This window comes from Scardinius erythrophthalmus (genome assembly GCF_964197995.2).
Source record: "Scardinius erythrophthalmus genome assembly, chromosome: 9".
Taxonomy (NCBI): Eukaryota; Metazoa; Chordata; class Actinopteri; order Cypriniformes; family Leuciscidae; genus Scardinius; species Scardinius erythrophthalmus.
The window spans coordinates 31,324,138-31,342,336 of NC_138229.1; the positions used below are offsets into that span (position 1 = coordinate 31,324,138).

Consider the following 18,199-nt stretch of genomic DNA (forward strand, 5'->3'; position numbering starts at 1 on the left):
TCTCCCAACTCTGCTTCTCGTTCGACTTGCTGTATGTTTACATTCGCGAGGCCATCAACATGGCGGCCACGCCAAGTAATGACGTCACGACGCCCAAGCCCTATTCACAGTTTTGACAATAACGGTATCATTCAAAAACGCGCACTTTGAAACACGTTTTCAACGGCCAAAACGCAAAAAAAAGTTTTCAGTTTAAAACAGTGTCACGTTAACGGCCCCTCAGAATAAACCAGACCAAAGTGACAGAACCCTGACTCGACCCATTAATTAAAGAGTTTCAGAATGCAGTGTTAATATGCAAATTTCATAGGACTCCCAAACACAAAAGTCACATTTTTAATTTTGTCATTTATTATAAACAGCCAGACAGCAAGTACAAAAATGAGTGAGACAATCACATTGCTTAAAAAGCCAACATTTTGTCAATGCGTAACATTTTTTTTTTCTTTAAAAAAACAAACAAACATTGCAGCGTAACAGATGATGATGAGGAGAGGAAAAGAAAAAAGCAGCATACTTAGTATAAGACGTTAAAGAAGACAAAGTGATAATATTAAACAACACGGAAAAATCAGCTTCCACAATAGCAAACAATTTTAACTCCATAACAAGAGTGTGATGGACCACTGATTTCCCCACTGTAATTGGTAGGGAAAATAATATATTATTTTCCAAAAATATAATTACAGCTTCATAATAATATGTGCTGCTGAAAAGGGTTTAAATTAACCTAAGATGGTCTGATCTAACAAATGCCAATACAAAACCAGAAAACTATAGCTTAGCAGTTTTTTTTTTTTTTTCAGCAGGGTTAACAACAATATGGATTTAAAACGTAGAAAACAATTATTTTATAATGCAACAAAGGGAAGCAGAACAGCTGATACTCCACGGGTGTTTCTTTACACCTAGTTTTTCGTACAGTCATTGTAATTCCACAGAACAGCAGTGATATTGTGGCTTTGAGCACGAGCAGAGCCTAGATGGGAGCACAGTACATATGGCAATGCCATCTGTTCAATGAAGGGCATCAGCACATTCCAGGAGAAATTATTTTGCAGGAAAATATGCATTTGATTAAAAAAAACTGAAGTGATGAGTTATCTGACCTGCTTCAACAAAGTTTCAGATGAACTACAGAATGTCGAGTGAATATCATTGGCATAGCGGTGCTCACTGGCATTTATCCTTTAGAGTTCTTACAGGATTTGTAGAGTTACAGCACATATAAAGAGTGTGAAAATGACAGATATGTTGAAATGAGGAGATATGCAAGCTGGGGTTGATGGGGTATTAAAGCTCAATTCCCCTCACTGTCCCATGGTTCATTTAGATTTTAATGAGGAATGTAACCATTGTTCATAATCGCTTCCACTTCTCAAATGGAACCTCGTCTGGAAACAACAGAGCAGGAAAACCATCAATTCTACAAAGGCTTCATTAATACATGTCACTAATAACTAATAATCTGTAGTCTGTCATTTTCCAACCTGGACTGTCTTGTGCTCACCAAGGCTGCATTTATTTAATCAAGAATACAGTAAAAACAGTAATATTGTGAAATACTATTACAGTTTAAAATGACTATTTTAATATATTTATTTAATATATTTATTCCTGTGATCAAAGCTGAATTTTCAGCATCATTACTCCAGTCTTCAGTGTCACGTGATCATTCAGAAATCATTCTAATATGATGATTTGCTGCTCAAGAAACATTTATTTTTATAATCAATGTTGAAAACAGATTTTGCTGCTTAATATTTTTTTGTGGAAAGTGTTATACACTACTAGTCAAAAGTTTGGGAAGTAATGTATATATATATATATATATATATATATATATATATATATATATATATATATATATATATATATATATATATATATATATAATATATATATATATATATATATATATATATGCATTTTAATAATAGCAGCAAATCAGAAAGATTCCTGAAAAATCTGCTTTTCCATCACATGAATAAATTAAATGTTTAATATTATATTACCATTTTTATTGTATTTTTATTACAATTGAGCATTGGTGAGCATAACAGAGTTTTTGAATGTTTTTTTTTAAACAAATACATATACACACACTCACCTAAAGGATTATTAGGAACACCATACTAATACTGTGTTTGACCCCCTTTCGCCTTCAGAACTGCCTTGATTATACGTGCCATTGATTCAACAAGGTGCTGAAAGCATTCTTTAGAAATGTTGGCCCATATTGATAGGATAGCATCTTGCAGTTGATGGAGATTTGTGGGATTGCACATCCAGGGCACGAAGCTCCCGTTCCACCACATCCCAAAGATGCTCTATTGGGTTGAGATCTGGTGACTGTGGGGGTCATTTTAGTACAGTGAACTCATTGTCATGTTCAAGAAACCAATTTGAAATGATTCGAGCTTTGTGACATGGTGCATTATCCTGCTGGAAGTAGCCATCAGAGGATGGGTACATGGTGGTCATAAAGGGATGGACATGGTCAGAAACAATGCTCAGGTAGGCCGTGGCATTTAAACAATGCCCAATTGGCACTAAGGGGCCTAAAGTGTGCCAAGAAAACATCCCCCACACCATTACACCACCACCACCAGCCTGCACAGTGGTAACAAGGCATGATGGATCCATGTTCTCATTCAGTTTATGCCAAATTCTGACTCTACCATCTGAATGTCTCAACAGAAATCGAGACTCATCAGACCAGACAACATTTTTCCAGTCTTCAACTGTCCAATTTTGGTGAGCTCGTGCAAATTGTAGCCTCTTTTTCCTATTTGTAGTGGAGATGAGTGGTACCCGGTGGGGTCTTCTGCTGTTGTAGCCCATCCGCCTCAAGGTTGTGCGTGTTGTGGCTTCACAAATGCTTTGCTGCATACCTCGGTTGTAACGAGTGGTTATTTCAGTCACAGTTGCTCTTCTATCAGCTTGAATCAGTCGGCCCATTCTCCTCTGACCTCTAGCATCATCAAAGGCATTTTCGCCCACAGGACTGCCACATACTGGATGTTTTTCCCTTTTCATACCATTCTTTGTAAACCCTAGAAATGGTTGTGCGTGAAAATCTCAGTAACTGAGCAGATTGTGAAATACTCAGACCGGCCCGTCTGGCACCAACAACCATGCCACGCTCAAAATTGCTTAAATCACCTTTCTTTCCCATTCTGACATTCAGTTTGGAGTTCAGGAGACTGTCTTGACCAGGACCACACCCCTAAATCCATTGAAGCAACTGCCATGTGATTGGTTGATTAGATAATTGCATTAATGAGAAATTGAACAGGTGTTCCTAATAATCCTTTAGGTGAGTGTATATATCAATCTTTAAATGTTTTAATAAAGTCTATAAAACAATCCCCTCTAATGCTATGATGATATTCACACATTCTCAGACAGCAGGAATGAACAGGAAATGTCAAGACAAACGAATTACACCTAACTTCAACTGTTACACTCATATATGAGCATGAAGAATCAGTAAGTCAAACTAGATGCTCCCTATTTGATTGTGCACTGCTGAAAATAACTCACCAAAATACAGTAGACTGACCTGTAAATAAACTAAATAAATATAACATAATTATATTACAGCAGAGGACTACGCACAAACAGTTTGAATCCATTTGGTCTCTTTTGCAATGAGAAACAGACACACCACAACATAGTTAACACAGATAACAAGATTCATTTTTACAGACCAATACTGTGAAACACTTTCAAGGCAAGGTTCATAAAACACTCAAGATCACAACAAAAGATGATACAGTGCTTTGCAAAGGTTTTCAGACGCTTACAGTAATTATTTCTCTCGTTATTCTGAGTTCCAAATTAAACTGAGTTACATTTTTAATAAAAAGAAAAACTGTGTATTCACGTGAGGATATCATAGAGCTTGAAGCAATGACAGCTTTATAGAAGTCTTTAGTGGCATGTACCGCCTTTCACAGTTGTATTAAGGTGTAATTTTGTCCCATTTTCCCCAGACAGATTGATATTTCAGGTTAGTCTGTGATTTTCAAATAGCACCAGAGATGCACAATCGAACTGAGATCAGGGTTTTGGCGGGCCATTGTAGGAAATTCACCTCTGAAGTGAATTCACAACATGAACAATGAATGAACAATTCGCCATTGTTAAAACGGCCCTGTGCCTGATCATTCAAGCTAAAAGATATTTAGATTTATTTCTTTTTTTTAAACAAGATGCCGAGTCCTTGCTTTGGAAAAGCAGCCCCACAACAGTATGCTATCACGGCTTGACTTCACTGTAAGCGTGATGGGTTTAATTTGAGTTATAAGTGTTATAACTATTTTTATAACTATAATTTGCTTTTAAATTAACCTATCTTTTCCCAAATTGCTGCTAGGTCACAGTTATGCTATTTCTTTCATGCATTCGTTTGCACTACCTTCTTATACAAGACAATATGAAGATATCTTTGCCCAATAATATGCCATTTTTAGAGTTGATTTAGATGTGGCTTTCTTTATCATTAATTAAATTCAAAGTGTAGTAGAGAGTAGAGTTGATTTTACTTAAAAATTCAAGGCAGCAATTCAAATGTAAAGGTTTCCATTTTAATGGGTTGACGTTTTTACAGTGTAAGTAATAAGAACGTATTAAGTGATCTTATGATTTTTACCCATCAGATGATAAAACATTTGCAAAAAATCCCTAAATTGTATTTAAAAAACAAAATAGGGATCTGAATATCATAAAAAAAAATGGTCTGTGGGATCTTTTGGCTTAGATCAGCATGCAACCACATGCTAAAAATCTGTCAGAACACCTTAAAAATCGAACTTAGAAAGATGGCGCCGGGTTTACTAACACCACTGTAAAAATAAAATGCTTAAGTAATAGCTTGTTATATTGGGATATTCTCCTCATCTATGAAATTTGCTTTACATTCTCATAACTTAAACGTAATGCACATTGTTAATTTTGTCTGTCGGAAATCTAAATGATGATTCTAAATTGTTTTTTTACCGTAAATGTGGAAATTATTGTAATGATTCACAGTTGGAGGCCAATTGAAAGGCAACTGTTTCCTTTTTAGTGGGATTGTTACTTTTGGAAAGCACTGTATATTTGACTCTTAGTAGATTGCACTAACAATGGAGAGAAAACACTCAGGAAACATTTCTGATTGCAGTGAATGGCCAAAACCTTAATTATGTGAGGACATGAAAAAAACAAAAATGCAGCAAAAACACAACTAAATGAAAGATAAAAAGGACACTTTATGCTGCAGAGAAAAGTGATCAAGTGTCCAACCTCAAGTACACACTTTCAAAAGGTTCAAGAAAAGCACTTGCGACATTTGATAAAGAAACGACCTGACAAGATAAGCTCAATGCTAAAGTCAGTATTGCGGGGAGGTTTTTCACACAAACAAAAAGAACGCAAAAAGTGCTGAATTTTGACTCAGTTGGGCATCTGGGTGACAAGTCAACATTCACAAGCTTGTGCTACACCGCTAAAGCTGCTGCAGATTTGTGGAAAGGCATCGACTGCATCAGGCAGATCATGAGACTAAGATAACCGAGCTCAAAGAGTCATGACCTCTACTTATCCGAGCTCTGATATACACAACATGGCCACGAGCATATGGACATGCAAAAGTTAATACAATCAAGAATACAACCATGTAATCTTCTAAAACCAACATTTTTTAGAAGAATGGGGCCCTTTACAAAGTCACTATAAGCAAAGAAAGGTCAATGAAAAAACTTGACTGGCCTTCACAAAGTGTGGCATGAATCCCACTGAACACCTTTGGAATTCATTTGGAAAGCTGAGTGAGCCAGAACCCGTCGTCCAGCATCAGCTATTGACCTCACAGATGCTCCGCTTCTGAAATAGAATACATCCCTGCATCCTGATTCCAACATCTGGCGGAAAGCCTTTCCAGAGTGGAAGCTGGTAAAGCACAGAGTGGACCACCTCTCTATTAATGCCATTGGCTTTGAAACAAGCACATTTTGGGTATGCTCAACATCTGCACTGCAAAAATAATTCTCCCAATTAGTATTTTTGTCTTGTTTTCCATTGAAAATACTTGAACATCATATCGTTTGGGGTCTGTAAGATTTTTTAAATGTTACTGAAACAAGACTCTTATGTAAGAGTAATAGTGTGTAATATTGTGAAATACGATTACAATTTAAAATACCTGTTTTCTATTGTAATATATCTTGAAATGTAATTTATTCCAGTGATTAAATCTGAATTTTCAGCATCATTACTTTAGTCTTCAGTGTCACATGATCCTTCTGAATCATTCTAATGAGGATTTGCTGCTCAAGAAATATTTATCATCAATGTTGAAAACATTTTTGATGCATCATATTTTTGTGAAAACCATGATTTTTTTTTTTTTTTTTTTTTTAGGATTCTTTGGTTTATTTAAAATAAGATTTTTGTTACAATGTAAAAGTCTTAACTGTCATCTTTGATCGATTAAATGTCCTTGCTGAACAAAAGTATTAATTTCTTTCCAAAAAATAAAAATAAAAAAATCAAATCTTATTGACCCCAAAATTTTGAACAGTAGTGAAAAGAAATAAAACTGCATACTACATTTAGATTTTTCAGAAAATATAACAATACAAATAATAAAATAATGATAATAATTATTATTGTCCAAATGTAATAGAAAAATAATGTTTACATAAAATTTTAACGGCAAAAGTTTGTAACGACAAAATATTAACAATAAAATATTGGTATTATTTCACAATTAGCACATTTTTCCCCCTTGCTTCAATTATAAATTTGCACGACACCGTTTTCAACTAAAAACGGAAAACTTTTTATGCGACAACACCATTTTGGGGGCATAAAAACGTTAACTTTTAAAAGTTCAAAGTGCACGTTTTTGAAAAATTATACCGTTATGTCTCTGTGTAAACTACAAAAAATTGAATTTTTTGAAAACAGTGACGTCATGTGCATGTGTATTTTGCGTTTATACGTGTCTATAGGCAACATCGCCACCTACTGGCCTGACGTGAATAATGCAACGATTTTAGTAGTTTTTTTTTTGTCTGATCCGTTTGAACGGGAATTGTTTTGACAACGTTGTCGTCTATACACGAAAAACGCAAAGACATTTTTAAAGATGTTTATGAACAAACAATGGGGTAAAAACAATATTAAAATAAGCAAAATATCTTACATTATTTAGCTCCAGCAAATGTAATTTGTTTATGTTTTAGATATTTTTTAAGGGGAAACAAGACAGAAATACTGATAAACAATGATTTTTGCAGTGCATCCACATACTTTCGGTCATGTAGTGTATATCATGAGAACATCAAGTAATAACTGAGGCATGAACACCAGAAGCTAAAGTCAAAAATACATCGAAGAGTGAAAGTGCCGTTTGTTGACCAGCTCTTTTTTTATATACCACATGGTGAACAAAATCAATACAGACTGATGATCCCAGGTCAGCACTCTGAGAAATTGAGCTGGCATCAATTGTTTTAATGAACAGGTTGGCCAGAGGCGTGAGTAGTTTCTCATCAATGTGTTCCAGCAGTGGCACCTCCTTTCCGTTCTGTGTGTCAGTCTCATATTCTCATGCCATATATAATACTCTCTTCACAGAGCTAGTGCATCCAGGGAAAAACTGTGGCGGTGCTTAGGCGTTGTTGCAGTGCTGGTCAAACATGCACAGATTGGTGCATAAGAACAAAGGCTGTCCGGGCTGAGCTGCCAGAAGATGTCAGAATCACAAGCTGATACGAAAACTTGTTACGTACAGTACTGGCGACGATGAATGTTCTTGATACATGCAAAAAAAAGAGTGCATGCTGTGCTTGATGGGAAAAACACACAACGACAAGCTTGAGGGAGTCTCAAAGCAGTAGGTGATCCCCAAGGGCGCTGCATTGTCTGCTGGTTTATATGACGCTACGACACTTAGCTACAGTAGCTGATCAAATTAACCTGCTGATCTGACAACAGGGACAGTGTACCTTCATCTCTCGGGAATGTAGGATTCTGACAGGTGGTGGACAGGAGTGTCATTTTTAAATAAGCAAATAAGGCATAAAAATGAAGGATAGGTTGCTGAGTTGCACAGAAATGCTACACTTCATACAGGCACGGTCTTGACATCCACATTCACTCACTCTGAATCGTTCCTCGTGTCTTTTGTCGACAGTAGACCTACATATCGTAAGCAACGGCTGCTTTCTTGTCATGGCACATAACAACAGAATATCACTTTATATTCTACTGTCTCAGATCAACAACCACCTGGATTCTACTCAGGTATTCATTTGTACAAGTAAAAACAGGAGATAATAAGTTCTGAATGACCTATACAGCGGTTTAAAGGAGGTTATGCGAGTCACTTTGGGAATTTTTAGGATTTGAGGATAATGGTTTTTATGGGTTTTGAACTGAAGTAAAATGTTTGACGGGCAAAAAAAATGCCCTAATATTGGTTTCAGTTCAGTACTTGTCTATGAGATGAAAATAGGGCTGGGAGATAAATCAAATTATCACAATACATTCATAATTTAATGTGCTTTTAATTTAGCCATTAAGTTTCCTAAAGACTGTGTCATATTCGAGTATGAAAGTGTTTATGCAGAAATGTTTTAATAGCATATTTGATTTAGACTTTAGTGGCAAAAACTTCATTAGAGTTCATACGTTTCTGTAAATCGGTTGATTCAAAATTCTGATTCTGCAGTTTGGTATTTGTTTTAGTTTTATATATATGGTTAAATATGGTTCTTCTTTGGGTTTATTTGGTGAAAAACTTTGTACACATTTTTACTGTATTTTACTTGCATTAATCATTTAAATCTAGTTGCAGCAATGGCTGTCTATAAAAAATATATGTAGATAAATTGGTTCATATGAATTAGTAAAATTGTTAAATACCATTTTTCCTTGGGTTTTAGTAAAAAAACAAACAACAGATTTTTACTGTTATTTTGAGTCTAATTGGCTACAATCGCTGTTGAAATTGTTTGATATAACTGAAAAATAATAATAAAATAAATCTCTCTTGAAAAGGGCTGTTCATACACGTTTCCAGGGCGTGTTTGGCGTGTTCGTATTTTGCAGTGTCTCGCACGTGACACGATATTCTGAAAACAATTCAACTATTTCAATTTAAAAGTCCCGTTTTTTTATTCCACCGCCCTGCGCTTCATGTTTTTAAATGCAAAAACATGATTTGAGTGGATGACCCCTAAGCCATTTCAGAGCAGATATATGAATAGAAATGAATAGAGAATATCATCAAAAGGCTGAAAAATAATTGTATAATTTTTATATATAATTTGGTATATCGGCCAGCCCTAATATAAGGTGATTAAAACAAGGACGTGATTTTCTACTGAGCCCATCCTTTCTGCAATAAGTGTATGTACTCTGAAAGAAATATATACTACTTGATTGTGAACAACATGAGGACATGCTAAATCCACTATCTGATCACACCAGGATTAACACCAGGTTCATTAGAGACCTCTCCTCATGGTCACGATGGGACACTTACTTCACTTGGACAGCTACCATTTGAAATCGCATTCGAATGATTCGTTTAGCCACTGCATGACAAGTTTCATGTGTGTTACTTTAAGATGGAGGGGGAAAGAGCCAACAAGGCCGTAGTGTTAAGGAATATTCTGAAATAATAGGAGTCTTGGTCATGACAGCTGCCATTCCGGACTAAAAAACTTAATGGGGTGCGACTTTGCCCACTTGGCAAAAACAGCCTTCTCTGTGATGAAACGGTGCCCGCCGTAAGGAGCGCTCTCGTGCAAGAGGTATTCGGCACATTCGTCACGACTTCCTGCTTCATAGTAGTGGTACGGGACCTTCCGGTAGCCTTCTGATCTAAAGTAAAAAAGAAAAGAATGGAAGAAAGTCTTATTTTGTTATTTCATGACAATTAAAGTGCCATTTTTTAAGTTACTCTTTATTTCGATGGTCCACTTTCGACGTTCTACTGACTATAAGTAACTTGCCACTGTAAGGGTCTTTCACACTAAGCGTGGTATAGCGCCACGAATGTACGTTGCGATGGCGCTCTTGAATCAAAACAATAGATGGCTATGGAGCTTTTCACAACGATCAATCACAGCGCGACAAAGCATGACTTTTTTACGACCAGGGTGTCGATTTTTTTCCCCTGTGGCCGTCAATGAAACAAGCCGTCCAATTAGATTTGAGCTTACCCGCGCCGCTACTGTTGCAAAAAAGTGTTGTTTTTAAATTCTGTGTAAACACAGAAGAAAAGTATTCCAGAAGAGAGAAGAGAATGGATGTTCAGTTGTTTTAATAATTGGTGTCTAAGAACAGATATGTGCTCACATGTTCTTTATACAGATTATCATTTTCTATTCATTTTCCACCAATAAATATGATCTGAAGAGCTTGAAATGGTGTTTTCTTCTGTCCGTGTCTGTTATGAGTCAAAGGGCTCATCATTCGCTCTAGAGCTGTCAATCATATTATGTGCTCATAACTCCTGCCTTTCCGAATGACGAAGTTGTGTTAATTTCCTCGTTCTGAGTTCAGCATATAAACAACTATAAGAGAAACATTTCAACAGCTGAAATGTAAAGCCAAATAAATATATGAGTATGACGATATATGCTCTGAATGTGTTTTTCATGCAGCTCGGGGTATTTTTATAACAATAAAGAATGAGAAATGCTTACATGAGAAATGCTAAGCAGGTGTAACGTTCAGTTTATTATAAAACACTACAAATAATGCAAGTATGCCAATTATTTAACCAAAATCCATTTTAGATTGCAGTCGGAAGTTTTTACACGCACTCGATGATGGTTTCTGTGTAGTACCAAACTTTATTTATCTTAATTTACTGTTGTATGTTGTGCAGGTTAAAGCCAAACAGGAAAACCTACAAGATGCTTACATGAGGAAAATGTATTCTCGGTCAGCGCCACCTATTGTTCAGGCGTGAATCAGCTGAAGACAATCAATTGTTTCGCATTCAGTGTGAATGTTCCGTTTGTCTGTGATTCGCTTAGCTTTATTGATTCGTGCTCAGTGTAAACGGATTTTTACGTGTTTGATCAGTTTTGTTTTTGTTTTCTATGTTCCCATTTTGTGTGTTGTGTTCTGTGTTTTCGTTAGTTTCCCTGGTTGTTAATTAGTTCTATCACAACTGTTCTGTTTCATGCTTATTACTGCCCATGTATATAAGCCTGTGTTTCCTAGGTTCCTTTGTCCAGTATTGTTTGTGTTTTAGTTTGTGTGGAAAGTTAATGTATCTCCTGAGTTTTGTGGATTAATAAACTGTTCTTCCGGATTCCCTTCGCCGTGCGCCCTTCTCTACAGCTAACTCACGTTACAGAAACTACGGGCCCTATTTTAACGATCTGAAACGCAAGTATCAAACGCGAAACGCAAGTAACTTTGTAGGCGGATTCTCGGCGCAAATTTAAAATGGTTGGTCTAAAGTAGCTACATTACTCATAGGTGTGGTTTGGGCGTAACATGAAATAAACCAATCAGAGCATCATCGTTTTTCCTGGTCTGTGGCGGAATTGTTTTCTGAAACTGCAAAATAGCACCAGGGAACGTTTGCGCTGGAACACGCCTCCTCTTTTCGCTGAACCTCCCCCGGGAGCGCAAGCTCATTCCCTAATTTACCGACGTGCGTCTGTCGAGGGAAAAGTCCACTGTGCGTCGGGTGCAAAATAGGAAGGATACATGTGTCGGTGTACAGTCAATTGCACTGGGTGCAAGATAGGGCCCTACAAGTCAGTGTATTCTACTAACCCGAACCCTGACCTAACAGCCTACTAATACTCTAATGAAAGTTAGTTGAAATGTAGTTGACAAGTTATTTAGTAGAATGTCTAAAGTAGACCATCGGGGGGGAAAAAGTGTAACCGTATTTTATTTCAGCAGTGAAACTGAAAAAAAAAACATTAGGAAAAAAATATGAAAAAAGAAATACACCATTTTTCCCTGGAATACACTGATGAATCATGCACAATAAAGTCTATGAAGCACTTACAGTAGCAGTTTTGATTTTGCGGAAGCTTTAACCATTTGCTACTTTTTTTATTCAAAGACTGAGTCCATAAGGAGAATTCCCACTGAGAAACGGTAGCTCTGAAGACTTTTTTTTTGCTCTCAATTAGATTAAATTTTTCTCTCCCAGTAGCACCTGTTGAATTTTAATTACAAGAGATCCAGCGAAGTCAATTGCAACAACAGCTCAGCACATTATGCTAAAATAGATACTTCCCAGCTGAACTGCCTTTCATCAAAATGACTTTGTTGTAGCCACTGTTTTCTCATTTGCCAGTCTTTACAGGTGACTGGGAGTTGCTGTGGAATGAAAATTGCTCATTGTTTTGAAAGGGAGAGCAGAATGAATAAATGGTTGGGAAAACAGACTATAATAGCTACTTTACAAACACTCTAATCACATTATTGCGTGCTTTGCTTATGTCTATCTGCAGTAGGGGGGTTGTGAGGTTGTTAAGGACACTATCATCAAAATGGAATCATAGTGAGAGATTCATGATAAAAAGGGCTTATATGCTGCTAAAGAACTACTGAATAACAATATCAGGACTCAGGAGAAATGCAAGGCAATGTGTCAGAAAACAGAACAACAGAAGGAATATTTTAACACCAAAAATGATTGCAGTAAATAAATAAATAGTACTAAATAATGTGTTCAGACTTTGTTTTGGTGTTCAAGGTAAGCTAAAACATATTGCAACGTTACAATGGTCTTAAAGGGGGTCATGACATGAGAAATCTTTGACATTTAATAGGTCTTTGTACCATTACAATATCCTGCATTTTCATAGTTTAAAATGTCTTCCACAGTACAAAAAGCCTTTATTTAACCAAGGTCCAAAAATGGCTTGTTTGTTTGTGACATTTGGGGAAGAGTTGGAAAGTTGCAAAGAAACTTTGGTCCCACTTTAAATTAAGTGTCTTTAACTACTATGCAGTAACATTTAAATGAATCATTTGATACAATGCACTTATTGTGTCCATACATTTTTACATTGTATAGTTAAAAAAATACCTGCATGTCATTATAGCTGTAATTCATACATCCATAATTACATTGTTGACCTTCCCTTACCCCTTAACGGCTTAACCCATCCTTGAAGCTACCCATTCCACTAAACCTTCATACAATTGAGGCTAAACCACTGGAGTCACATGAATTACTTTAATAATGTCTTTACGATCTTTCTGGAGTTTGAAAAGGGTAGCCCAAAGGGTATGCTGTCAATGGAGGGACAGAAAGCTCTAGATTTCATTAAAAAGATATTCATTTGTGTTAATGATTTTTTATTTTTGGGTGAAGTAACTCTTTAAAGGAGTCACCCACTTGAAACAGATCATTTCAGAAAGGGTCAGAATGAGAGTTAAAAATAATATTTTTTTTGCGAATATGTGATTGTTTTTTGTGCAAAAACCTTCTAAGTGAATCTATTGAACATAAGATAATTAAAAAAAATCCACCTCATGACCCCTTTAAAATTTTGAAGCAAAGATATTGGTGTGTATGTTTGGATTATGACAGGGGGTTTGTTCGAAACTCACAGAACCGCTCTTGTATCAGCTCTGCTGTCCTATTACACTCTGAAAACAAGCAAAACTGCTTTAAAGACCACTGTCAAATGATAGATTGCATGTCAGTCTTACTTGCAGTATGTGTCATTGATCATGCCGTAGACTCGGATCTCCTTGCACATGTCCATGGCCAGAATGAGCGTGAACCAGCCGGTGCTCAGGTACGACCCCGACTGAATCCTGCAACATAAAATCATGATGTCAGTACTCAAATGACCCTATTTTACCCATGGGTAAATGTCTTTATTCCAAAAGAAGTGGTTGACAAAACATCCATTGGAGAGATCTTCATTCAAATAATCCACATTATAGGTCCCCAAAAGCTAATATCTCTTTCAAAAAGGGAAATGAAGCACCTGTGTGTAGAACATAATCTGGGTGTAGATAGATAGTGCCAAAATGACAAACAACATAGAAGCTGGTCTATAAAGAACAGAAAAGAGCTTAACATGTAAGAAACTATTAGTTTGTGTGAAATGAAATCCCCAAATCAGAGATGAGTTTGACGTAAATAAAGTCCCATCACACTTTAAAAGCACACATGCTCCCTTGCCTTATATAAAAGCACCTCCACAGCCTCAGTACCTCCATCACACAGTCCTGACGCTTCTATTCCCTGCAGCTTGAGCCTGTGAAACTCTCCCCTGCAGGGCTCAGGAAAGTGGTCAATCATCAAGACATATTAGAGCACGTGGCCATTTAGAGAAGCTATTGGCACCTGTGGAAAAATCCATTTCCCAGGCGCTTTGTAAAGAACACCGGTTTCATCAGAAAGAGCAGACCTGCTTTCAAAGTGCAGGCATTAATTCCCAGCCATCTACCTTCCTCTGCTCTGTGCACCATTAAATTGCCATTCATAGAGTTTCTGAGACATTGTTCAGCTGAATATTCTGTAACAACCCTTAATGACGGCTTCTCTGCTTAGAAACCTAGAGGAATACAGTAGTTCACCAAAAAATGAAAACCCATTATGCTTTTCTTTTATAAGTCACAAAAGAAGAAAATGTGAAGAATGTTCATGCAGCTCTTTTCATCTTGAACATGACTTGAACAAAAAGTAAGACCTGCTGCTGCTGTACAATATAGCGTACATTAATTACCCATAGCAGATCTATACAGGTAGAGCTGGAGAAGGTGGAGGGTTTCTGAAGCGCGCTGCACTGTTAAGGCAAATGCTAACCGAGCATTTGAAGGTTGAACAGCAAATTCATTGGCTATTGAAACAGCAGGAACCAATCATCTGTGACCTACAGAGAATGATGTGGCTGCAAGTAGATTGAGTTAAGGACCTATCAGCCAGCACCGTCAAGAGTTTCATCACAGAACATTGTTTATTTTGTTATACTGCAAAAAGCATATTTTAAAAACAAATCTGACAGTGCTGACTTGCATTAGAAACATTCAATGAGAACTAGATTTCAACTTACTTTTCTGAAAGTAAATGTGCCATTTTTTATTCCTTTTTTTTACTATCCCTTTAAGAAGAGAATATTTGCAATGTTGGAAAAACAAATCATTTTTATTTTTGGAGGACACAAATGTTATAGTTAAATATAAATATAAGCTCATCTGTGCTATAGAAAATTATTTCGAATCGTCTTTCATGCATTAGTAAATGCAACCGAAAATCATGTTTACGGTAATGTACTTACAATGGCAGTTTATGAGGCAAGACACTGGAATAAACCTTCAAATAACACTATTTGGAATATATAGCCACAAGACTTGCACAACATTATCCGATGCCACAAGTGAGATAGAATAGCTTAACAACTTGCAGAAATGGAGATGCACTGCTATTCTTTACCTAATTGATTTATCTAAACAGCTCATTTTTTATGGTGCGGTTCTGCTGACTAACACAGCTGAACAGTGCTTCCCTAAGATGTTTTAAACTATTTCTTCTCCTGGGATGAATTTTTCATTTAGCCAAAATGGTAGAGTTGCCTAGCGCTCTTAGTCTGTGCCAATTTATCTCTGTGAAGAAACTCTGTGAAGAAACTAAGTACAGCCATTATTACACATTAAAGAAGACAGACAGTTCCTCCAAGCTAAGGTTGTGTTTACTTTCATTTCGGCAAGATCTATTAATAACCCTGAGGCTGTCAGCAGTTGCTAGTAAATGATAGGCCTTTAGTAAGTGCACCAGCTCCTGTTCTTAAGTGGTTTTACCTGGTCAGCACAACTTCATCAATTTATCCACCAGCAGCTAATGGTGCCGCATCTGGTTTCAGTCATGCCAATATAAAGAGAGTTTGTCACATCTTTATTTGAACTTTTTACCTCAGTCATTGCTGAACTCATTCCTGTGTGTAAGCAATAAAAGGTTTGAAATGACAGAAAAATGACGTATGCCAAGATGGGCAGATTTAAATTTTGCCACTCGTTATTGATGAACTTGTATTTGTACTTGTAAACAATATATATATACACTCACCTAAAGGATTATTAGGAACACCTGTTAAATTTCTCATTAATGCTATTATCTAATCAACCAATCACATGGCAGTTGCTTCAATGCATTTAGGGGTGTGGTCCTGGTCAAGACAATCTCCTGAACTCCAAACTGAATGTCAGAATGGGAAAGAAAGGTGATTTAAGCAATTTTGAGCGTGGCATGGTTGTTGGTGCCAGACGGGCCGGTCTGAGTATTTCACAATCTGCTCAGTTACTGAGATTTTTACACACAACCATTTCTAGGGTTTACAAAGAATGGTGTGAAAAGGGAAAAACATCCAGTATGCGGCAGTCCTATGGGCGAAAATGCCTTGTTGATGCTAGAGGTCAGAGGAGAATGGGCCGACTGATTCAAGCTGATAGAAGAGCAACTTTGACTGAAATAACCACTCGTTACAACCGAGGTATGCAGCAAAGCATTTGTGAAGGCACAACACGCACAACCTTGAGGCGGATGGGCTACAACAGCAGAAGACCCCACCGGGTACCACTCATCTCCCCTACAAAGAGGAAAAAGAGGCTACAATTTGCGCGAGCTCACCAAAATTGGACAGTTGAAGACTGGAAAAATGTTGCCTGGTCTGATGAGTCTCGATTTCTGTTGAGACATTCAGATGGTAGAGTCAGAATTTGGCGTAAACAGAATGAGAACAAGGATCCATCATGCCTTGTTACCACTGTGCAGGCTGGTGGTGGTGGTGTAATGGTGTGGGGGATGTTTTCTTGGCACACTTTAGGCCCCTTAATGCCAATTGGGCATCGTTTAAATGCCACGGCCTACCTGAGCATTGTTTCTGACCATGTCCATCCCTTTATGACCACCATGTACCCATCCTCTGATGGCTACTTCCAGCAGGATAATGCACCATGTCACAAAGCTCGAATCATTTCAAATTGGTTTCTTGAACATGACAATGAGTTCACTGTACTAAAATGGCCCCCACAGTCACCAGATCTCAACCCAATAGAGCATCTTTGGGATGTGGTGGAACGGGAGCTTCGCGCCCTGGATGTGCATCCCACAAATCTCCATCAACTGCAAGATGCTATCCTATCAATATGGGCCAACATTTCTAAAGAATGCTTTCAGCACCTTGTTGAATCAATTCCACGTAGAATTAAGGCAGTTCTGAAGGCGAAAGGGGGTCAAACACAGTATTAGTATGGTGTTCCTAATAATCCTTTAGGTGAGTGTATATATATATATATATATATATATATATATATATATTAATATATATATTGTGATATATATCACAAAACCAGTCACAGATTTATACATCGCCCTAAAGCTGAATACATAAGCTTTCCATTGATGTATGGTTTGTTAGGATAGGACAATATTTGGCCGAGATACAACTATTTGAAAATCTTAAATCTGAGGGTGCAAAAAAATTGAAACATTGAGAAAATCGCCTTTAAAGTTGTCGCATTTATGTTATTTTGCTGCATCCACTCACAATTTTTTTTTATATATATATTCATGGTAGGAAATGTACAAATTATATTCACGGAACATGATCTTTACTTGATATCCTAATGTTTTTTGGCATAAAAAAAATCGATAATTTTGACCCATACAATGTATTGTTGGCTATTGCCACAAATATACCCGTGCGACTTGTGACTGGTTTTGTGGTCCAGGGTCACACACATACATGTATATGTATATATATATATATATATATATACTTACTTATAAAATGTAAGAAAATGTATATATATATATATATATATATATATAAAAAAAAAAAACGTTGTTTTATTAATTTTGGATTTGGCACAGCACAGCACATTCATATGTTGCCCTCTTGTTGATTTAATTGCTTCTGCTTCTAAGTCGCTTTGGACAAAAACGTCTGTTAACCCTCTGGGGTCTAAGGTGTTTTTGGGGTCCTTGAGATGTTCTGACATGCCCTGACATTTTTGCTTTTTTCAGTTGCTTATAAACATATTAATGGCAAAAAAAAATTACACACTATTTAGCACAAACAGGGCTACCATGAAATGTGAGCAACAAGAATGTAAATGTCTGCATTTTTGAGAGAATAATGTTTATGCGTGGTTATTGAAAAAACTAAAAACTAAAGTTTCTGAAATAAGGCCATAAAAC

The 18,199-nt window shown here is 36.7% G+C and overlaps 1 protein-coding gene across 1 annotated transcript in view; it reads right to left on the bottom strand.

The window, feature by feature from the left end:
* Positions 1-1,931: 1,931 nt before the first annotated feature.
* The window catches only part of st6galnac3 (ST6 (alpha-N-acetyl-neuraminyl-2,3-beta-galactosyl-1,3)-N-acetylgalactosaminide alpha-2,6-sialyltransferase 3), a 100,636-nt gene continuing 84,368 nt past the window's right edge, over positions 1,932-18,199 (bottom strand). Inside the window, exons 4-5 of the mRNA XM_081373406.1 lie at positions 13,702-13,809; positions 1,932-9,882 (exon numbers count right to left, since the gene is read on the bottom strand). Of these exons, the coding sequence (XP_081229532.1) occupies positions 9,693-9,882; positions 13,702-13,809 (298 nt within the window). The 3' untranslated portion in view covers positions 1,932-9,692. The remainder of the gene's footprint in view (positions 9,883-13,701; positions 13,810-18,199) is intronic.